Source organism: Apis cerana, linkage group LG10 (assembly GCF_029169275.1).
Source record: "Apis cerana isolate GH-2021 linkage group LG10, AcerK_1.0, whole genome shotgun sequence".
Classification (NCBI taxonomy): domain Eukaryota; kingdom Metazoa; phylum Arthropoda; class Insecta; order Hymenoptera; family Apidae; genus Apis; species Apis cerana.
The window spans coordinates 511,085-536,386 of NC_083861.1; the positions used below are offsets into that span (position 1 = coordinate 511,085).

Genomic DNA, 25,302 nt, shown 5'->3' on the forward strand with positions numbered 1-25,302 from the left:
ATTAAAAATAAGAAAAATTAAAAAAAAGTTTTACAAGAATAGTCAAAAATAATTTCCAAATTTTTCGAAAATTTAATAAGGTCCAGCTACATTGCATTCAATACATAATTTTATATAAATGACAAATTTTTTTTATTGAATATTACTAAAAATTTTATTATATTTTTATCACATCGAATAAAAAAACGTTAAATTATATGTATATGAATTTTAATCATTTTGCACAATTTTTAAAAAAAAATCATCTAAATCTCTTTTCTCATCTCAATTTATATATGATTTTAAATGATACAAATGCTCATTTAATATTAATATATATATATCTTTTATATATATATATATATAAAAGAAATGAATAACTATGTAAATAAAAAAAAATATGTATACAAATTTATTTAGTAAATATAAATACTTAAAGTGAAATAACTATAAATAATCAATAAAATTCTCATTAATATATATGAAAATATTATGTAGAAAAATGTAGATAATTCTAAAATGTAATAATAATTTGAATGATCAAAGATAAATATATTTTATTAATATATAAAATATAATATAATATTCATAATATTCAAATTGTTTCTACTTCATCAGTAATGGCAATAGCTTCAATTTCAAGTTGTGCTGCCTGCAATAATATAACAATTGTATTTAATTTTAATAGTTAAGCTTTTAAAATATATACATAAAACATTACTTCATACCATTGGTAATTTTCCAACTTGAAATGTAGACCTAGCTGGATAATTTTCCTTGAAAACTAAATAAAAAAAAAAAATGTATATAAATTTGTACATAAATAAATTAATAACATAAAAATTAATATATTTATATGGATATGTGTAAATCTCACATTCTTTGTAAACTTCATTTACATCAGTGAAATCATTAATATCTTGTAAGAAAATTGTTGTTTTAATAACTGTAAGTAAATATAAAAAATTAACTATTATCATTATTTGAAATATTTAATCTATATCTATGTATAACTGTAGTATAAAACATATATATAGCTTTTTTAATTAGTTCATAACTAAGGAAAAATGAATTTCCGAATAAATATATAACCTTTATTATAATTAGATCCAGCTTCTTTTAAAATATGTCCCATATTTAGAAGAGCTTGACGAGTTTCTGCAACAGTACCTCCACTAACAAGTTTTTCAGTTTTAACATCAATACCAAGAATTCCAGACAAATACAAAGTATGATTTACGAGTATAGCTTGGCTATTAAAAAAGATTATTTACAATAATTAAATGTTTGCATACAATTTAATTAAATTTTTGTTTCATTACATTAAAAAAATTTAATGTTTAATCTAAGATAAAAAATATTATAATTTATTAAAATAATTATTGCTTACTTATATGGTCCAACAGGTTTTGGACATAATGGAGATGATATTATTTTTCTTATAGTTTTCTGTGATGCCATTTTAATTTGAATATATTTATTAATTGATTGAAACTGTTTCACTACGTATTCTTCTTCCTTTTATTATGAATATTTTATATTGATAAACTTTTGACCTCTTACTATAAGAGAAATATCTTATCTTGTATTCAATTTTCTTATGTATAATTTTCACAAAGATTTTTATATATAATATATGTAAAATAGAAAAAATAATACATAAAAATTTAAATATATTTTTATCTTTGTTTTATATATAAAATTTACATAGAATTCAGAAGACAATATAAATTCATTGATGAAATCAAGATATATAAGATTTTTATAAATTAATTATAAAAAATTCACAATATCAATAATGATATAAAAAGCGATTTATTATAAGATTTGATATAATATACTATAATATAAAAAACTTAAAGAATTACAAGAAAAAAAAGGAAATTGATGATTTTAAAATATGATGATTTCTTAAAAAAAATAAAATAAAAAAAAATCAAATTGAATGAAAAAATTGTAACTTACATCAAATGCTTAAAAATGTTCAATAAATTAATATATATCTGTATCTGTCGGTTTCAGTGTTATTTTATATATCAAGATTCATTTGATTTAGACTTTGAGATTGATGTTCATGTTTTTTAATTTAGATAAATTTCAATAAAATAAATGATAAATGATAATAATAAATCAAATATATACCATTTTTTAATATTTTTCTTTATTCTGAATAATGAGATTTTATGTAATATTTAATAAATTCAAAAATCTTTCTTTTATTATTGATTTTATATTTATTTCATAAAATAAAAATATTTTGCAAATAGAAAATAAAATACGATTGATTTTTACAAAATCTCAACCATTTTATATTGAACTATATTGAACTATATTTACTTTAATGTTTTATAATTTTTCTATTACAAATATGATTTTATAATTTTTTAAAAATTAAAACCAAATTGATCTCATTACATGAATCATAAATAAATTTTTTCTCTTTTTGTTTTTGATTTGATAATATTAAAAGTATTATTTCGTAGAAAATTCAGATCCAAAAAATTTGTAATCAATAAAAATAGTAATTAATATTAATTTTATAATTCTATAATTTTAGATTTTATTATTAATTTTAATAGATAAATTAATTTATTATTTCTGTTTTGAGTTCTGCAATAATTTGAATACATAATAATATAGATATGATTTTATTACATTGATTAATTCTTTTGAATAATTTTGCTTAATAATAATCAATATTTTGCTAAATTTAACACCATTTATAATTTGCATATGAAAGTAATGATTTAATTTATTTATCAATTAAAAGTTTTAACGATAAAATTTTTAAATTATATAATTCATTTTCAAAGAAAGTTGGACTTACAGTGATTGATTTCTGAAGTTTTTATATGATATATTTAAAAGGAACTTGATCCTTTATATAAATATAAAAATAAATTTTTAGAATAATTGATTTAAATACTTATCATACGAATTTGTGTATATGATTATATATGCACTTCATTAAATTTATAATAAATTTATTATTTTAATCTTTTTAAAAATAAAATTAAGGTAATTAAAAATTTAATCCTTAATTATTGATAAAAATTATTAAAAATTAAATATAATATTAGACATAATTTCAAAAATGCTTTTTAATAAGAAAATATTAAATAAATAATTTTATAATTTTTAATATATTTTATAAATTATTATTTAATTTTAAATATGTTTAAAAACTTTTATAAATCCAAATTGAAAATTATATTAACAAAAATGAGATTATGAAAAAAAATATAGAAAACATTTATATAATCTAAAATTTTTGTTAATAAAATTAATTATAGAATATAATTTCTTTTTAATATAAAAATTAATTTATCGTTATATTAGAATTTCTAATATTATTAAAAAGTTTATTGAATATTTATTAAATAGTTTATTGAATATTATCGATTTAAAATTAGAATTTTATCAAATAAAAAATAATTTTATAAGATTATTATTTATCATAAATAAAATTATCATAAATAAAATTATTTAATAAAACTAAATTAAAAAATGAAGATATAAACAAAAGTATATTTCTTTTAATATTATTATTAATTCGATACACACGTCATCCTTATTTCTAAATGTCTTGATGAATATAAAATATTACATATAAAGTAATCAAATGAAAAACAAATATTTTGTAGATTAACTTTTACTTGATAAACTGATGAAAATGAGGTTTTTACAGCGCAATCATACCTTTTATTATAATATATATATATTTATATAATGTATGTATGTGTTTTTATATATATATATATATATATATATATATACACATATATATACATACATATATGTACACACACACGCACACACATACACAAATAATACGCTTACGTGCGTACTTTTTATATGAATGTATGTATGTTTGTATAGATCGTTTACACACTTCTCACACTTTTTTCTAAGCACAACAAATATTACAGTACATTTTATTAATGATGTTAATATTTATGATGATCAAGAGTGATTTGTAATAGGCTTACGAAATTTCAATGAGTAGTATTATTGCGCCGCCCGCGTCTTTTTCGATTTCCACCAGAAGGACGGTTTGAAGAGGCCCATTGTTCGTAAAAACGTTCTGCTTCTAACCATTCTTGATATTTATACCACCATTCTTCCCATTTTATATAATCATCTAAAGTAAGATCTCGAAGATATCCTCTTGCTTTATAGTAATCATATCTAACGCGAACATCATCCCAACATTCTAGACCTCTTGGTCCTTGTGCTAAAAGTGATTCAGGATAATGTCCTGGTGGTGGAGAATCATATCCTAATCTTGCAATTCTTTCTTCACCCTCTATTACAACTTTCATTGCATTTTCTCCATCTTTTGTGATGCGCATATTTTCCATATCTCTACGATCTACACTCCATTGTGCCATTTTACCAAATCTAAAATAGTTTTATATTATAATATAATTTTTATTTTAATATAAAATACAATTAATATCAAATTATTATTATTCAAAATTTTAATTATGATTTTAGTTTTAAAATCTTTTATATTTTTAAAATTATAAAATTATTGATTAAATTATACCGTTCAGATAATGTCATTCTAGGTGGACCCACATGTGATGTTGTAGAAGAACTATCACTATCTTCACTAGGTGAAGACTCAGGAGGAGGCCTAATCATTTGAGTTGATCCATGACTTGAATGAGTTTTTTCTACCTTTACAGGTTTACGCATCTGTACAAGTTTCATAGTTATATATTGAAATATAAAAAGAAAGTATAGAAAAAATATGTAATAAAAAATAATTAAAAAATTAAACTAAAAATATATATGCTATTTCAAAATCAAAATTCATAATTAACTTTGAACAAAATATGTTTTACCAATGGAATGGAGTCTGGAACTCTTGGATCTTCTGGAATTCTAGCATGATGTTTTTCTTTACGCCGGACCTTTGTTTCTTTTTCTTTAATTGTTTTATAATCTTTTTGATGACGTGGTGGAGGCTGTGGTGTAGGTGGTGGTGTACATGGACGTGGTAAAGGAGGTGATCGTGGTCTAGTTCGAGTTGGTATTACTCGTGAACTTGATGGTATTACTTCTTTTTGATGTGCTCGGGCTCGAACTGGTGTCAATGATCTTGAACGCGAGCGAGAAGGTTGAGCAATACGTCGTCGTTCTTTTGGTGAACAAACACTACATGATCGATCAGAACAAGTACTTCCTGTACTTGGACTACGTGTAGGTCTTCCTCTTGTATGTGATTTATCACGTGGTGATCGTGGGCTTCTAGTTCGAGGACTACGTGGTCTTTGGATGTGAGGGCTTCGTGGTCTTGGACTTCTTGGACTTCGAGGATGTCCTCTGCTAGGTTCTCCACTTGTTGTGCCACCAACATATAATTCCTTATATCCACTATGTCTCCATCTATTTGGATCTCGTTCCTCTACCTCCAGAAGTTTTTTATTCCAATAACTTGATTGAGATTCACGAGCTTTCCGCATTACACTATCTAATTCTCTCCGTTTTCCTGAATTTTCACCATGTGGTCTGGGTTGTGATACATTGGTATCCATCCGCAATTTACTAGAACTGGTACCACTACCGCTACCTCCTCTTCGTCTATCATAATCTCGAGACATTCCTATCATATAATATATAATATATAATAAACATATATGAAATATTAATGATCTATAAAATTATATTTTCTTCCTTTTATTTTTGACACAATTACTCAAAATATAAACAATTATTAATTTTGCCATTAAAAATAAATATTTACATATGAATAAATGTTTTTTAAAGTTCTATTTATATTAATACATACCTGACAGAAATCTTAGAATAAAAGATATAGGAGGAGCGAAAAGCTGATGATCCAAACTCCTGCGAGAGCAGTGAACACGTTAATTTTCAATACATGATAGAATGCCCATAAAGATGATAATACGTTGGATTAAGAGCCATGAGAGATCGCTAGAAGAACCAGTACCATTCGTCCTTTGGATCAACTGGCCTACGTCAAAAATTCTATGTCACAAATGAGTATCATCTGCAGTGGTCAAGCAGTGGAAAAGTTAGTATTCCCGATCAAAAACATTTTCTTTCAGAATTTAAATTCGCGAAATCCATATGTGGTACTGGACATCACCCGTCGCGAGACCTTACCATCGCCACTCTCCGCATGTCCAGAATTGTAGTACGCTTCGATCCACGATCCATAAATGTTGGTCGCGTGGACTTTCAATGAGTCGAACCAAATTCAGAGATCGCCTTCGAAAGGCGTCGCGCGCGCGTTAACCGAACTTAATCGTGTCCAAGTTTTCGTGTTTTTTACCGAATCGAATGCGGATAGGGTGAAGTTTATCTCGGGCATTACCCGGGTAATGCCATGACGGCGGCACTCACGTAGCCGGTTACGATACACGATAAGATTACTCGTCAATGTTATATCGATGGTACACACAAGTAAAAAAATATAACGAACGTTGCGGTAAAGCTTTTTGGTGTTTTTTCGACATCATTAAGGATGTCATCCGAACATCACCTTTCCGGTACGCATCGAAGAATATTTCGCCGCGAACGACTCATAGCCACACCGAAACGCGGCGCGGAATTCGTGGCTCGAGTAACGGGTACGTCAAGGTCACGTAAAGGCCCGACTGTGCAATTTCGCGACCGGCGGAACTGTATCTTTCGCGACACCATTTCAGATATTACCCGGGTAACACCTTACTGGTGTCGTAACGAAGAACTCGAGAAGCACGGATTACCTCAAGTGCTTGAGGAAATAAAGAAAAAGAAAAAGAGTGTCCAAAACCGGTATATACTCGTATAGCCTCCTTCGCTTCTTTCTTTCATTAAAAGCGAAGGTCGGCTCTTCTCGCTTTTTCCATTTGCTGGTACACACCTTTGCACTATATTTTTTAAAATGTAGCTTCACAAAACTCTTACTCGACAGTATTCAAATAGATCTAACTTTGATAGCGTTGTCTGCTATTCGTATCGAAGCGTCAGAGGCGTTCATTCGTTCGCACTCGACGGTCACTTTGAAAATCAATTGCCCACCTAGTGAGCGCTACTCGAGGAATTTCACGACATTCACCGGAATCAAGAATCTTTCGAGATAACGACACTCACTTTTCTCACCGCGGCAAATTGCAAACTTGCATTTTCTGGCACGAGAATCGATGAATCACTTCCGCGTGACGTTTTACGAATGAAGATTGTTAAGAAGACTTTCCTTGTGGAGCCGCACCAAATACAAAGAGTGCATTCCAAACGAAATAAATAACAGATGTCGCTGCACAGATTCAATATAATTCATAAATTTTATACATTATTTATAAATAATTGTTTTTCAGAATAATTTATAATAAATAATTTGTATAAAAATTAAGATTATTTTTATTATTTTCTATATGTAATATATATTATAATTGAAAATCAAGTAAAGTTAAATAAATATGATTCTATTGCGCATGTATCTATACTTTCTATTGGATAATTACTTGATTTACCAATGTGCCAATAGTTCATTATATAAATTTATCATTATATAAATTTGTTTTTAAATTTTTTAAAATTAAACGTAAAAATATAAAAATGACAATTGCAATTGGATTTGAAGGTAGTGCAAATAAATTAGGTATTGGAATTATTCAGGATCAAAATATTTTATCAAATATACGGCATACGTATATTACTCCACCAGGTGAAGGTAAACTTAACCTTTAGTAATTATTTTTAATTATGTAGTTTGATTATGAAAATATTACACATATCTTTATTATTATTTAAAATATTATTACATAAAACATTTTAAAGATTATTTTGAAAAGGCTTTTTACCTCGTGAAACTGCACAACATCATAGAGAATATATACTTAATATTCTACAAAAAGCATTGGATGAGGCTAAAATAATATTAAAAGATGTAGATATAATATGTTATACAAAAGGACCAGGAATGGGTGCACCATTAACAGTTACTGCATTAGTAGCAAGAACAATTGCTCAGATATATAATAAACCAATAATAGCAGTAAATCATTGTATTGGTCATATAGAAATGGGAAGATTGATAACAGGAAGTATAAATCCCACTGTTCTTTATGTTTCTGGTGGAAATACACAGATCATTGCATATTCTCGACAGAAATATTGTATTTTTGGAGAAACAATAGATATTGCTGTTGGAAATTGTTTAGATCGTTTTGCAAGATTGTTAAAACTTTCAAATGATCCTAGTCCTGGTTATAATATAGAACAATTAGCAAAAAAGTAAGTTATTTTATTATGATAAAATTTAAATCTATTAAAATTATATAAATTTAATTAATTGTATTTTATGTATAAAATAATATATATACAGAGGAAAAAAATTAGTTCCGTTACCTTATGTAGTAAAAGGAATGGATGTATCTTTTTCTGGAATTTTAAGTTATATAGAAGAACATATTTCTTCTTGGCTTGATTCAAAAGAATTTACTTCAGAGGATTTATGTTTCTCTTTACAAGAAACAATATTTGCTATGCTTATAGAAATTACAGGTTTTTTTTATTATTTATAATTTATATAAAATATTACATAAATAAAATAAAGTAAATATTATACATTTAATATTATTATAGAAAGAGCGATGGCCCATATAAAATCATCAGAAGTATTAATTGTTGGTGGTGTAGGATGCAATGAAAAGTTACAAAATATGATGAAAATTATGTGCAAGGAAAGGAATGCAATACTTTATGCTACGGATGAACGATTTTGTATAGATAATGGTGTAATGATTGCTGTTGCTGGATTACATCAATTTAAAAGTCAAGGAAATACTCCATGGACAGAAACAACTTGCATACAAAGGTATAGAACAGATGATGTACATGTTTCCTGGAGAGAATAAATTAATATAATTTATATATGGAATTGTTTAAAATGTTCATTATTAATGAAATGAAAATAAAAAAAAATGTATATGTAGAATAATAACTAAAAAATTTTGATTTTGATTTTGTATGATTATAATATAATATGTAATTAATATACTAATTAATATTATATTAAATATTATAGTTGTTGATGTATTGTTGTAAATTGATTTTATCCTTTAATTATAATTTCCATATTAAACAAAGTTTTTATTTTATATATTTATTTTTATTTATGACATAGATAAAATGAATGTAATTATATATTGAATGTATTCGATATAAAATGGAATTTATATTCTGTTTTAGAAAACAGTTTAATCTTCAAGTTATTTAATTTTTGAGTTTAAAATAATTTGAAATAATATAAATAGAATTTATAGAATTTATTAAATATATTAATCTAATTCTCAAAATTTAAATATAATACAAACAAAATTACAATACAAAATTACACAAATATTTTAAGTGCTTATTTTAAAGTCATTAATAAATAATGATAAAAGAAATTTAATAATTATTTTTATTTTTATTTATGTAAAACATATATATATATATATAAACATATATATACACATATATAAACATATATATACACATATATAATATAATAATTCATTAACATTACTATTATATATTGTTCTGAAATAAATATAGGATTATTAGGATTAATTAGTTGTTTATTATATATACTATTTAGTTTATCTTTATTCTCGAATAGGAAGAGAGAAAACTTGAAGAACAAATGAAAAACTTAAGATATTAACAAATCAGAAAATAATTGTTTAAGCAATAATTTTATTCAAAAGAAAAAAATAACATGACATGTTATTTCTCTGTTATTAAATGATTCTGAATAGATATAAAGATTTATGGCTTTTTGTTTTCATGGATTTCTTATTTATTTTCAAATCTATTATTTTTTATATTAATTTTCAAATCTCTTATTTATATGTGCACATGCAAAAATATTATACAGGTTCAAAATTGATATCGAACTATCAGTTATAAAAAGAGAAATGTGAATATCATAAATAGAGGTCAAATTTTCATGACACGCGCGATAGACAGGGTAGTATATGATATTCATCCACGCAAGCGCAAGTCTGGCTGTAGTCCAAACAATCTTTGTTGGTAATAGCAGTTGTAATATTAGTAGAATTCATATTGTCATCATTAGTGGATACACGATCAACTTTATTAGTAGTTAAAGATATTAATGCTTATGTTTTGTTTTTGAGAAAATTATTTTACAATTCTGTTCCAATACAAAAATTTTTGTTTAATATTATAATTGTATATTAAAATTTTTATTTTTTTTTAATTTAAATTATTTTTAAGAATCTGAAAACGCGAAATTTTTTTTCTTTTACATCAAGTATAAGTAAAAGCAGTTATCATATTGAATATTTCCTAATCGATAGCCTGCAAACGTCGATTGCAGCGCTTAGTGTGGAACAAGTGGCAGTACGATATTGTCGTCATTGCTCGTCACTGATCGTCATTACTCGTCATATTATTCGTAATACCACTTAACAAAATGTGTTATTACATTACTGTGTGTAATGTATCTTTTCAGACGAGTGGTGCTCGTGTTTAAAACAGAGGTAAGTTGCAAAATTGTAATATTTCTAGTTTGTTTCTATTACTACTGTATGTCTATTTCCGTATAGGAGCTATTCATTATAGGTACCGGTACACGTCAAATATTGTCTCCAAATAACATGCGTAGATAATTTGAACCTCTCAGCTGTTCGTCCTTGAATTTGACATATATATTTAATATTTCATTATTGTCATCTTAGATTTAAAATTATGATAAAAATACGTTTGTCATTGATACGAGTTGATAATGACCTATATTACATGTTTGTATAGTTAAATTTTAAAAAAATTGAAAAAATTTCATGGAATCTATTATAACTATTTAGTTTTCAATATTAAAAATATTTAGACTATAATGTACAATGCTTAAATCTAATATGAAAATGAATCAATATTATAAAAGAAGAAGAATATGGAAAATATTTTGCTTTTAATAATTAACTGCTAAAAAATAAAAAAAATAACTATTTAAAAAAATTTTATATATTAGAGCAACAATTTGATTTTTATATTCAATATTATAGTTACAAATTTAATCACAGTATTTTTTTTTATCTAACAAAATAAAAAATACGATATTTCAAATTTGCAATACATTAAGAGATATAATTTATAAATTTACATTATTCTTTATTATTTTGCTTGCTAACATTTTTCAATTACTTACTATCTACGATATATATATATGACGAATTATTTGTTTAAATAGATATATTTAATTATAACTTTAAAATTTTTTGAAAATACATATATTGTATTTATATATTGTACTATATATATATTTTATATAATTTATTTTTTTTCGCTATGTCGCGATTTTGAATCGCAGACGATGTTATTAAAAGCAAAGAATTCGAAGCAGGCATCGTATCTTACGACACTTGGCGAATATTTTTGCTAGCTATATAACATTATATTGACGCGTAGCCAAAATCCAAATTGTGCATCCAAACAATACGTGGACAAGACATATTTAAATAATAATATCTTGAATTATATATGCAATTGTTGGCTATGATTATCTTCTTACATAAATATTTTTCGAATGAAGATCTGAGTCATAAATCAAAAAATGAACATATCATGCATATCAATTTTATATATAAGAGCTAAATAAAAAAAAGAAAAAAGAAAAATAATTTAATTAATAATAAGAATATTATCAAGCATAATGCTACTCAAAAATCTAAAAAAGTTTTGAAATTAATATCACGAATAAATATCATAATATTTAAAGTTATTTTTTAGAATCACGTGAATAAAAAAAAATATTTCTTCCTATTTCATATAACTTCATTCTTTTATCAATTTTATTTAACAAACGAATAAATATCATGATATTTAAAGTTATTTTTTAGAATCACATGTATAAAAAAAATATTTCTTTTTATTTTATATAATTTATTTCATTCTTTTATTTATTTTTGAATTTTTTAATATTTTAGAATGATGCTGAATAAGTTTATTATAATAATAAATATTTTCAAGGAATAATTGATTCAAATAATAAGAATTTATTGAAACAATTGATACATATATGTTCTATGATGTCGTAATCATTTAAATCGAATATTTTACATACATTTAACTGTACATGAAATGTATATTTACATTTATTTAAAGTTTTCAAAAAAATTCAAATAAGTAATTCAATGATCGAAGTAATTCGTCTCGCGCAGTTGTTTCCACCCATGGATCGATCTGCGCAAAGTAGATACCAGAGTGTACTCCAAAAGCTTTTAGAATATGACTGTCAAATAATTAATATAAAATTGTAACAAACAATATTTTGTTCACTTATATATAAAACTAAGTACTTTTTTCAAAGATTATATATGTAATCAATTATAGAAATTCTAGATAAAATTATTTTAATTAATCTTGCTTTTTTTTTATCTTAATACTTTAATAATTTATTTAAATACTTACTTAAATATTTACTTAATACTTACTTAATACTTTAAGACGATAAGAAATTAAAAAGATTATCCACTATATGTTTTATATATATTTTTCTAAGATAGAATTATAGTTTATATTCTATTTGAATCTACAATTCTGATGTTTTTAATTTTAAAAGATTGATAATATAATATAATCGATGATTTTTTTTATAATTTCGTAATTATAGTTATACTTAATTAATTATAATTTATTACAAGCAGAATTCTGAAGAAAATATATAAATTATTTTGATATTTGACAAAAATTATATCTATATATAACTAATTATAAAATGACTAATTATAAAATATTAATTCTTTGCATTTTTATAGTTTTTACTATTTATATAGTATTTACTATTTATCACTCATTTTAATAATTAATTAATTGAAGGATCTAGTGAAAGAAAGAATTATATCACAAATAAAAAATTGATTTTTATTTATTTTGATATTTTTCGTTTATTGTTTATTATTGTTAGTTATTATTATATTTGATTTAACTACGTAATAAAATTTTTATTGTATTATATATGCAAATGATTGTTTTTTTTATATATTTTAATGAAACTTGTATATTTCTATATTATGCAGAATTTTAATCTTCATAATCTTCATATATATAAATACAGTTTTGTAAAAAATAATAAAATTGAAAAATATAACTTCCATATTACTAAATATTCCATAAACATTATGATATTTACAAGAAACTCAAATGTAGATTACAATAATAAAATAAAAAATATAATATAAAAATTATTTAAACTAAGTTATTTTCAATTAATTATTTATAAAATTATATAATATATTTAAAAACTTGAAAATTTCCTATATTTTAGTGTAAATAAAATGTGCAGAAAGATATGTTTTATTAAATAAAATAAATATAATAAAATTTTATAATAAGAATAATTTTTGTAAAATCTTTTTTTCATCCAATTTTTAGATTTAGTATTTAAGTATACAGAAAATAAAATAAAAAGTAAAGTATTTTTAGATACTTCATATTAATAAGTTTACATTAAAAATTCAATTTATTATATCTATATAATCTATATAATATATAATATATTATTATAATATATATAATATATTAATACAATTAAAGAAATTATATCTATATAATTATATAATTTCTATTAAAATATTGTTTTTCATAAAAGCTTTAATATCTCTTTACGCTAACATTGTAATATAACTCTTTTTTATATTAAATTCTTTAATTATATTATGAAATTAAAAAAAAAATTATAATGAAATATGGTGAAATTATATATGATATTAATTAAAATGTCAATAATTAGAAACAATAATTTTCAAATTTCCTTTTATTTTTTTTTTATTTCTATTAAATATATTTATGATGATGTTAGATCTTAATGACCGATTTTCTTTTTTGTTATGCTTTTACTTTCTTTTATTCTCTCTTTCTATCTTTTCATTATTTGATTGTTCAAAAAATGTTGTTATGAATAAAATTATTTGCAGCTATATTTAGCTCGTTATTTATTGTTATTGATATGTATAAATTTAAGAAATTTATAGAAAGAAAAGGTAAATATAGAATTTTGAAAGAATTTTGAGTGGAATTCTTATTTATATTACATTTCTAGTTATTATTGAGATAATTTACATATTAAAATATAAAGTGTTTGATAATGTAATATCGAATACTGATCTATTTACTTAAAGATAAAACATACAGTATTATTATAACTATTGTATTTTTATTTCTTTTTATTATTTTTCTTTCAATAATACTATGAATAAAATAAATAAAAATGAATAAAATGAATATTTCGATTTAAATTTTTTTAATAGTATTTTTATTATTTTCTATGAAAAGTATTTACTTGTCCATTATGTTTTATTTTTTTATTATGGATATTTAAAATATTATGGATATTTATTTTTATAAAAATTCAAAATGAAATATTATGTGATTTTTTTTTAATCAATTTTTTATAATCTTTATATATTTATAAATTTGATGTGATTTTTTCTGTTATTTAATTCTATTTTTTATTTTAGATATATATTCTTCTATATTCTTAATTAAATAAATTTTTTATAAAAAAATATAAAAATTTTTAATTTTATTTTAAATAATTATATGTTTATTTTTTAGATATAAAATATAAACATATATAAATATAAAATAATAGTAATATAAATAAATAAATATATATACATATGTATAAAGTAAAATAAATATAAGTTTTATAATAAATATAAAATAATAATAATAAAAATAATAATTATATATTTATTTTTGTGATAGATATAATACATATATTTTTTAAAATATTCGAAGAATTTTATGTAATTTAATAAGAATTAAAATGTTATATAATTTTTTGCTAATAAAAATCTAGTTAATATTATTTTTAAGCTGTATTATAAAATAAAATAATAATGCAATTATATGAATAATAAGTTTAAAAAATAGTTGAGAAATGTTGCTTTTAATGAGAAAACAAATTGGAATTGTAATTAAATAAATTTGTAATTGATTAATTATATAATTATAAAATTTTTAATTATTACATATTATAATATTTAATTAAATATTTTTTACCAATGACTTTCTGTACTTCATGTAATTTGTTTTATTTCTTTTAGTAAAAAATTATTTTTGAGTTTTTTTTTATTCTCTGTTTTTTTTATAAATCAATATAGATTATACCATTATTAATTGTAATCATATTTTAATTAATTTTTCATTATTTTATAAATAGCAAAAAATATTTTTTAGACTTGCTTTTTTCAATTGCAATGAAAATATTTACGGAATATAAATCGATTATGAATTTTGATAAATTTTTTATTTTTTTTATTTTTAAATCTCAACATATGCCTCAACATATACAATACAATATAAATAATATATAAATTTTAATAAATGTATAGATTATAATCTATATTATTATAACAAATGTATTATTATAACAAATAATCTATATTATTATAACATTAATTAATATAAAAACAATATAAAATGTTTATAAATATAAATTTGTAATCACGAATATCTTTGGAAATAAAAATATTTTTAATAATATAAAAAGTTATTGTAAGTAAAATAGATATTTATTGAATTGTTTGCAATCTTTCCTTCTAATTCTATGTAAAATACTCCATTATTTAATAATATTTGAATATTTTGTAGATATTTTTTAGATTTAATAATAATATATAATAATTTGAATTTTATTATAAGATATACAAATAATGAATTAATAATAAATTATTTTATTAAGCTCTTATTGTCTTCTTATTAAATTCTTATGAAATTAGACTGAAATTAAAATTATCTATTTAAATATTTTCTACTATTAAAATTATGAATATATATAGATTTTTGATATAAATATTATTATTTGAATTCTATAATTACAAAATATTTTTGAATAGTTTTAAATAGTTATATATGTACATATATATAAAAACTTTTACGTAAATTGCGCATGCAATTATTTTGTATTTTATCTTTTTATAAAACTGTTGCATAAAAATTCAAAATATTCGTATTAATTATGCAACGTTTAATGGTATTAATGGTAATCTTTTAATAATCGTTATTTTTTATAAACTTTCAAATATTTTAATTTTGTTAAAATAATCATTATCACATATTGATTTAGATTTTGTACGAACTCATGTTCACAGTTGAATAAGGAAATTTGAATATCGAGACACTGCTTTTCGAGAAACTGGGTCAGAGTGTATTAACCTCATACATAAATAGTACTAATGATATATTTGCAGCAAATATTTTTCATATTTTCTCTTCGAAATTTACTTTTTTTTATCTTTTTCTCTTTTTCACTTTAATATAATTTAAAAAATTTCTTTTTGATTACTAAAACGCATGTGATAATAAAGAATTTTGCTATATCTACAAAAATAGTAACATAGTGATGATATTAGATTTAAAATTTGGTCTCATTAGAAATAACATATTTTCTTTGAATACATACTCTCGTCCGAATTCATTGCTTATAAATACATATCTATTCTTATATTATATCTTTTATATAATAATGAAATTTTATCTGAACGAAGTAGAAAATGTTACGAACATTTTTTGAAATAACATGGATATTTTAATTTTGTCAGCTAATAAGAGATAAATAGCAGAATATTATACAGAAGGAATAAGTAAGAAGGAATAAGTAAACTGCAATTCGTGGGATATTCGAAATAATTTTTATTATTTGATTTTATTTCAATATTTATATATATATTTATATATTTCAATATTTATACATAATTATATTATTATAATATGTATACATGTATATGTATAATTATTATACATATACATGTATAATATTATAATTTTATAAAATACAAGAAAATTTTAGAAATTTCAAATGATATTAAGGGAAAAATATAAAATTACTATAAATTTAAAAAGTAATAGTTTAAATTAAATAATTATATATTTTTTCATAAATAAAAACTACTTTATTTTAAATTGAATAAAAAATATAAAATAAGTTATTGTTACATTTTGTAAACTTAATAGTTTAGAAAATATAATAATTATTTTTATTTATTAATTTAAATAAATATTATTAATTTAATGTTTATTTTTTTGAAAATTTATTAACTATTAAAATTATTAATTTATTAATTTTTAAAATGTTACTATATTAATTATTATATTTTCATATAAATATATATTTTTATATAAATTTGTTTAATTAATTTGTTTAATTTGTTATTAACTGAATAAAATAATAGGATAATAAAATAGGATAATTTAAGATGAATTGACTATTCTTATCGTTATGATTCATTTTACTGTGAAATATCGAAATATACTAATAGTAAATAAATTTAGTAAATAAATTTTGTTATTGTATGTATTTTTATTTTAAGTTATATGCATTGCTTAACAAATGAAAAATAAATAAATGAAAATAAATTAAAATAATAATAAATAAAATAAAAATTTTTAACTGATTCTGATTAATTTTTAATAATTATCTTTTTTGATAGTTATATTTTAAAAAATTTAAAAAAAATGAATCAGTTTTTTATTTTTTATTGAAGAAAATTTTAAGTGTTTTTACAGAAAGTTAATTGTAAATTGTATTAATCATACTTTGATTTGTGAATATAATTATGCAATATAAAAATATATGCATTATAAAAATATGATATTGAAGAGTGCAATCAAAATAAGAAATATATACTTAGTATACTAACATTTATTATTAATTTATAACTTTATAAATCTATAATTAATCTATAATTTAATCATGAAACTAAGAATTAATAATTTATATTTTTTATGAGAGAATATAGATTTTAAAGACTAAACTTGTTGCGTTATGAAAATTTTATGAAAAAACAACAAATAGTTGATTATTAATGTGATATAATATATAATATATAATATGTAATCTATAATATATAATATATAATATATAATATATAATATATAATATGTAATATATAATATATAATATATAATATATAATATTGATTATAACTTATATTATTTTATATGAAAAATAAAGCATATTTTCGATATTTTTTCTTCAATCAAAAGAATAATCATAATCATAAATCAAAAAAATTTATTTAAAATATTAAATTTCTAAATTATGTATAAAAATTATTAAATACAAATTATTAAATTGTAAGAAAGATAAATATATTTATTGTTATGTCATTCAAATATAGAATGTATATTTTATATTTATAAAATTTTATTTTTAAATAAATTCTAAATAAATTACATTTTTAAAAAAACTTTATTAAATATAAAAATATATATATACGTATGTATACATATATAATATATATTCAATATAAAAAATATAATTTTATTATAATAATAATTTTAATCAATAATATTATTATAATAATAATTGTAATAAATTATAATTTTATTAATAAATAAATTTATTTAGTTTTATTATTTTTTTATGTATAAAAAAAATGATGTATTTTGATTTTGATATACTTAATCTAGCAAAAAAAAAAAGAAAAAATGTTGGAAGCTTTAAATGAAATTTAAAATTATAAAAATTAATGATTTTTATTAATATTTGATTAAGTCAAGATTTTCGGAAAGCATCAAAAATATTTTTATTTTATAATGTAATAAGATACAATAAATTAATTATTTGAAACGATATTATAATAAAATGCAATTAAAAAATTTGTATTTTTATAAATAGTATATTACGAATAAAATATTTATGATAGTATTTATATATATAAATATATAGTATTTATATAATAAGTATTTATATATATATTATGATAAAAATCCATTTCGCGATTTAATATCATTAAAATTTTAAGATATTTTAAGATTTAATTTTAAGATTTATGTATATATATATAGATTTTTTTATTATATTATTATTTATTATTTTTTTATTTTTTATTATATTATAAAATATATATATATAAAATTTTAATGTATAAATTTCTTAAAGAAATTACATTAATATTATTACAATCCAATATTTCATTTATTATATTAAATTTAGAATCCAATTTCTTGTTTCAATTTTTTTATATATTAATTAGAGCTTTTAGAGAATATTAATTAGTGTTTAATCCAAGTTTAACCAAAGATTTTTTAATAAAAATTTATTTTTAATGAACAAATAATGGAAATTGAAGATTTGTAAAATGTCTTTTTTTATAATAAAATTCAATTCATATATACTACAATATTTTTGGATTTATAAATACGCTTTGTGTTTAATTATTTTGATTATTTCAATTCTTATCGAATCTTTCAATAATAATAATAAACCTTTTAATAAATAGTTTTAAAATTATGGAAAAAAGAAGTAGTAATATTAATCATTTTTTATTATTATTTAAAAAAATGGAATACTGAAACAATTTAAAATCAATGAGATAAATTCAAAAATTGAAAATTACAGAAAATTATACTTATCAAAATTAAGAAACAAATTAATTATTAAAAAAATTTTTTATTCTCTAAAATTTATTGGAATTAAAAATAATATATAGAAATAATTGTTGATATGTCAATAAACAATAAAAATTTTTTCAAAATATGTTTATTTAAATATTAAAAATAAAAGAAACAAAACAAAAGCTATAAAACAAAAGTTAAGAAATTTTCATTAAATTATATAATCACTTTTATCAAAAATAATGGTATGTAAATGACTGTAATTTTTGTTATTTCTTAATAAAAATGTTAGGTGATTTTTGGTAATTGCATATATGTAATATTTTTAATTATTATTAATTTTAAATTATTTTATTAATCAAGCATAAAATCAATTTTTCATTTGATTTATCGACAAATGCTATATTTTTCATAATTTTTTACATGCAAATTTTTTTTTCTTGGTAAAAAAAAATGATTTTCCAAGTAACATCTATAATATAATTCCATAAATACTGAATTTGGGAATTGATTTATTCATTATATTTACATTTTATTTTTCAAAGAAAAATAATTAACTTGAAATAATAAATAATTAATAAAAATAAATAATAAATATATTAAATAGCAAATAATTATCTAATTAATAATAATGTTTTAGGTATTATCAAATGAAATCTATTCTGTCAATATTTTGTTTGTTGACATAGAAAAAATAGCATATGATTCTATACAATGACTCAATGGCTTTATTACTTTATTATCATTATTTGTTTCAAAAAGAATTGAATGAAATTTAATTGACTAAGGAGAAATAATAATTGTTATTGAATGGTCAAGTATTTTACAGAAAATAAAATTCAGTTTATTTGAAAATAAAAAGAATAACATATAACATTTTCCTGGACAATAATTTTACTAGCTGAAAAAATATTAAAATCTGGTAATGTAGGATTGCATTATTTTCTCAAATAATATTATTTATTTGTCAATATTTATCAAAATAATTACTATATTGATACAAATTAAAAAAACTATAGATAAATATTTTACAAAATCATATATTATTTTTTTTCAATGAAAAATATCAAAATGGTTATTTTAATAATAATTTAAAACATTATTTTAAATTAATTAATATATTTTTTATAAAATGATGAAATAAGAATGTAATTAATTATATAATAATTAGCCAAATTTATTTGAACATTCATCAATACATTTGAAGTGAATGTAAAAAAACAAAAATATGGCCAAGAACACTGATTAACGTGTTTTGTGTTTAATTAATAGAATTAAAAAATAAATTAATAAAGCCATTACAATAAAAAATTATCTAATTTATTAAATTATTTTCTTATGCTATTTTTAGTTCCAATCTGATTCAATCTTGATTTCAGAAGATAAAGATATAAAGAAATTCATCAATAATTAATTTGTTTTTTATCTTTTATTCATAAATATATAAATATTCAAATAATTAGAAAATATAATATTTTTATTCATATAATATTAAATTTACAATGAAAATTTTTTTAAAACTATATAATTTTAAAAATTAAAATCTGTATTACATTTTGTAAAATAATAAAACATATATCATAAAGCAATTTCATTATAAATAAATGCAATAAATGAAATAAATATGCAAAAAAATAAAAATGCAAAATGTAATAAATGAATTTCATAACAATACAAAAAAAGAAATTAATTATTTCATTTAAGAATAAGAAAAGCATTTTTATTATTTCATTTTTTCATAAAAATGTATTTTTTTTTATGATTTTTCGTTATTATGATAAAAATTTTAAATTCTAAAAATCTTTGAATGATTTAATAAAAAATCTTTGAATGATTGATAAAGAATTAAATTATGCGTTTAACAGATAAATCTTAATTAACAAATTCTTAATATTTTTATATATATAGATTGATAATGATGTGGCGCGGTTTAGCCGAGCCAACGGAAGAGGATAGACGTATATACGGATGAAGCACAAGAAAGGTAACTTGGACGAGGAGGAGGCGGAAGAAGAAGAAGGAGAGGAAGAAGGAGAAAAAGAAGATAACGAAAGAAAAGAATACAGACGAAACAAGAAAAAAAGAAAAAGAAGAGGAGAAAATTCACGTAGAAAAATAGAAAATTGTATCTATAACCAATCTATCGGCGTGGTCATCATCGATATATTTGATGCCAAGTGAAAAAAGATTTGAAGACGACTCAACACTGGCGGACGGGGAACGTAATGGAAGCACCGTGGTTACGGGCCCGGTGCTATCGTCGTCGTCGTCGTGCACGGTGCCCTACATCGGCACCGACCAGGGTTTCGTGTTCGAAGGTGGCGGCACGACGTTGCAGCGGGCTGGTGCAACTAGTACATCGGTCGCTAGTTGCACCGGTAGCGGAGGAGGAATCCTTGGAGGAATCGGTATCGGGCCAAACGTAATAATAGGATCAGGGATTAATATGGGGGGAAATGTGACATTAGGAGGAGTTGCCGTTGTCGGTGGAGTGAAAAGTGGAGGAGGAGGCAGTGGAATAAATAAGGAAGTTCGATATGCTCCGTTCTCATCGTCCGTAGGATTGACCAGTTCCGTAGCACCAGTGAACCTGACGCCGCCGCCTCTACCACCGCCTCCGCCACCGCCGCCGCTGCCGCCGCCGCCACCGCCGCCGCCCCTGCCGCTGCAGATGCAGCAGCAGCGTGCCTATTCGAGGTCGATGACGTCCCTACCGCCTGAGCCGTTTATGATTATGAGGTCGAAGGCTCTTAACCGACGAGTCTCGATCAACGTCGGTGGTGTTAAACACGAAGTTCTATGGCGTACTCTTGAAAGGCTACCCCATACACGTTTAGGCCGTTTGAAGGATTGTAACACGCACGAGGCAATTACTGAACTATGCGATGATTATTCTCTTATCGACAACGAGTATTTCTTTGATCGACATCCGAAATCTTTTAGTTCAATTTTGAATTTCTATCGTACTGGAAAACTACATCTTGTTGACGAGATGTGCGTATTGGCGTTTAGTGATGATCTCGAATATTGGGGTGTCGATGAGTTATATCTTGAAAGTTGTTGCCAACATAAATATCATCAGAGAAAAGAACATGTACATGAGGAGATGCGCAAAGAGGCAGAATCGCTTAGACAAAGAGAAGAAGAAGAATTCGGCGAAGGACAATGTGCACAATATCAGAAATGGCTATGGGATCTGTTGGAGAAACCAACTACATCCATCGCTGCAAGGGTGAGTGATATTGTTAATGATCAAATATATTCTTATTACATAAAGCTTATTAATAATTATTGAGTAATAAGATGGAATGATAATTGTGCGTATATTAATTTGGATAAATTTTCAAAATGAATTTAGAAGAAAAATTGGAAAGGTATTTCAGAATGAAAAAAAATTTGAATTTGAACCAAAACAATATTATAATAATACAAAAACATACTATTAATATTAATAAATTTTTAATTTTGGTTGTCGTTGATTGCTTACTATTATTATATGGATTTAATTTTAATAAAATACTTAAAATTTTCTATAATTCTTTTTATATTTCTTTTTTTTTTAAACTTTTAATAAAATCGATTTAAATAAATCAATTTTTCTCCATATTTTGAATTGTATAATTGTTGGAGAAATGACAATTTTGTAATTTTAATTTCTTTTTTTCAGTTTATTGATTTTAAATGATTTTTGCATTTTGTCATAATTTAACAAAATAATACAAGACTCAAAATAATTTTAATACTTAAATAATTGTTTGTTTTTAAATGATGATGTGAAATGATGATGAATGAAAAATTTAATTTATTAATAATTTATGAAAGGTTTATTAATATTTTGTTATTATACGAGAAGTTTTGTTCACTAATTTACTTACACTCTCTCCACATTTACAGTTTGTACTGGAACTATTATTTGAAGAAAGGTACTATTAAATTGATAATAGAATATCAATTCGATATAGTTCTCTTATAGACGAAAGTAGTACAAACATATGTGATTTTATAATCCTAATCTTGTAGTAGAATGATAATTAAAATAGTGTATATATATATATATCAATTGATTAAATTTAGATTCTGGCTCAGACTTTAATGATTATAGTCAATAATTATATTTACTTTTAACGTGGAAAGAGTTTTATCATTGATTTTTAAAATATTTAGTAGATTTTTTCTTTTTTATAAATCATCCCTATATATAGATAGATATTTGAAAATTTTTAAATTATTTGCTTTTAAAATTATTCATACGACTTAAATGCAAATTATATTATTATTTAACTATGCATTTGTCATTATATATGTTGCGTTTATCATAGAACTGTAAGAATAGTTTTGATTTATATTTTATTTCAACTATATTTCTTTTAAACATATTCTTTATTTAATTTTTATAATACATAAAAAATTAAATTCTAGAATATAAACTATATATTTTATAAATAATATTAAATTAAATAAAGTTTCAGAATAATAAATTGATAAAAACATTCGAGATAAATTAAAAAATTAATTTGTTAATATTTAATAAATGTTTAACTATATTGTAATAAATATTTATTTATATTATTTTAGATTCTGAAATTTATTTTTTATCTAATATTCATCATGATTATCTAAAAAAAAAATTTAAAAAATATGTTTAAAATGTAGATTTATACAAAATATTAATATATTCATGGAATATTTTTGGAGAATCGACTTTAAATATCAATTGAAATTAATTTATTAAATTATAATTGAAATTTGAAATTGAAAAGAAATACAGAATAAGAAAGATATTTTGTTTTATTTAATAAAAATTTAAATTGTTCAATAAATATATCTTAATCGAAATTTTTGAATCAACTTTTATATTTGTTTTAATTTCTTGTTTGATTCGATTCTCCAAAATGTTCCACGAATATTTTAATACTCTGATAGTATGTATTTAAGTTTTTTAATAGTATTATAACAATTTTTAATTTTAGCAATAAAATAAAATAATTTACATTTGAATTACTTACAAAATTATCGAATTATACTTTTAAAAGACTTAAAATTTTTTAACTCTGTCTCGATACTATTGTGCATGTGTCTTAAAAGTTAATCAGTCAGCGACTGAAAACTATAATTCTTTCTTTTTTTGTTAATATGATAAATACAAAATAAATGAAAATAACGAAAAAGCACTTCTAAATCATTATTTTTATGAAACAAATAAAACAAGTAAAAATTTATTAAGAAAAATAAAAAGTTTTGCATGTCGTGTTTTTCATAACGATTTTCTTTTCAATCTATATATTCTATACATGATATACTTGCACATATTTACAGATAACGATAAAGTTTTATTGTTAATCATCGGATTAATTAATTAATCGGATTTACTTGCCAGTGAAAAATATATGTAAATCTAATTGATTTTAATTGATAAAAAATCAATTTTGTTTTCTTCATTCAAAAACTGATCGAAATTTGATTGGAGTATTATTCATTTAATTATTAAATACGAATTAGATAAATCTTTCCATCTTGATATAATATGCATATCGATATGCATTTGTTTATTAATAAAATTTTATTCGATTGTTAATAAGATATGTGTATATGTATGTATGTAATATTATATTCATATACATATACATAGAACTATATGTATATATATGTATATCTAAATAAAAAATTTATACAAGGTATAAATATAAAATAGAAAAAAGTCAATATACAATACATTATATCAAAGATAATTAATTATTAATTTTTTAAGCTTCATTATGTCGATATATGTAATATGTATTTTATTTCTAGGTGGTGTTAACAACGTCATTACTAATTTTATATTCATTTATTATATAATTTAACTTTTTTTAGTACTTACTTTTAAAAAATATTTCATGTTTTAAAATAATAATCATTTTGATCCTTCGATAATGGGAGTGCATAATACGCGATTACCAGGTATCACGTAGATTC

General features: G+C 21.3%; 4 protein-coding genes across 9 annotated transcripts in view; 2 read left to right on the top strand and 2 right to left on the bottom strand.

The window, feature by feature from the left end:
- Positions 1-574: 574 nt before the first annotated feature.
- LOC108003779 (2-iminobutanoate/2-iminopropanoate deaminase) lies at positions 575-1,528 on the bottom strand. The gene is made up of 5 exons (XM_062080722.1): positions 1,370-1,528; positions 1,066-1,232; positions 857-925; positions 708-763; positions 575-631 (listed from the first exon to the last, which is right to left on the bottom strand). The coding sequence occupies exons 1-5, from the start codon at positions 1,438-1,440 to the stop codon at positions 575-577; spliced, it is 420 nt and encodes a 139-aa protein (XP_061936706.1). The 5' UTR covers positions 1,441-1,528.
- On the bottom strand, positions 716-7,223 carry LOC108003777 (serine/arginine repetitive matrix protein 1). Of its 3 annotated transcripts, none has more exons than XM_017066271.3 (6): positions 7,090-7,223; positions 5,777-5,835; positions 4,830-5,590; positions 4,529-4,680; positions 3,969-4,380; positions 716-763 (listed from the first exon to the last, which is right to left on the bottom strand). In XM_017066271.3, exons 3-5 carry the CDS (start codon positions 5,586-5,588, stop codon positions 3,975-3,977), a joined length of 1,317 nt encoding a protein of 438 aa, XP_016921760.1. In that variant the 5' UTR covers positions 5,589-5,590; positions 5,777-5,835; positions 7,090-7,223; the 3' UTR covers positions 716-763; positions 3,969-3,974. The 3 variants fall into 3 exon arrangements, with proteins under 3 accessions (XP_016921760.1, XP_016921759.1, XP_061935986.1); XM_017066270.3 differs by lacking the exon at positions 7,090-7,223 and adding an exon at positions 6,860-7,000; XM_062080002.1 differs by lacking the exon at positions 7,090-7,223 and adding an exon at positions 6,118-6,258.
- Positions 7,224-7,533: 310 nt separating this feature from the next.
- LOC108003757 (probable tRNA N6-adenosine threonylcarbamoyltransferase) lies at positions 7,534-9,032 on the top strand. The gene is made up of 4 exons (XM_017066238.3): positions 7,534-7,669; positions 7,791-8,232; positions 8,324-8,502; positions 8,584-9,032. Exons 1-4 carry the CDS (start codon positions 7,555-7,557, stop codon positions 8,853-8,855), a joined length of 1,008 nt encoding a protein of 335 aa, XP_016921727.2. The 5' UTR covers positions 7,534-7,554; the 3' UTR covers positions 8,856-9,032.
- A 962-nt stretch (positions 9,033-9,994) lies between these two features.
- Positions 9,995-25,302, top strand: part of LOC108003765 (potassium voltage-gated channel protein Shab) — a 68,522-nt gene continuing 53,214 nt past the window's right edge. For all 4 annotated transcript variants that reach the window (XR_009831271.1, XM_062080003.1, XM_062080004.1 and 1 more), the window contains exons 1-2: positions 9,995-10,487; positions 21,256-22,579. Coding sequence is in view for 3 of the 4 variants with exons in the window: in XM_062080003.1 (XP_061935987.1) it covers positions 21,518-22,579 (1,062 nt within the window). In the remaining variant the exon portion in view is untranslated. The remainder of the gene's footprint in view (positions 10,488-21,255; positions 22,580-25,302) is intronic.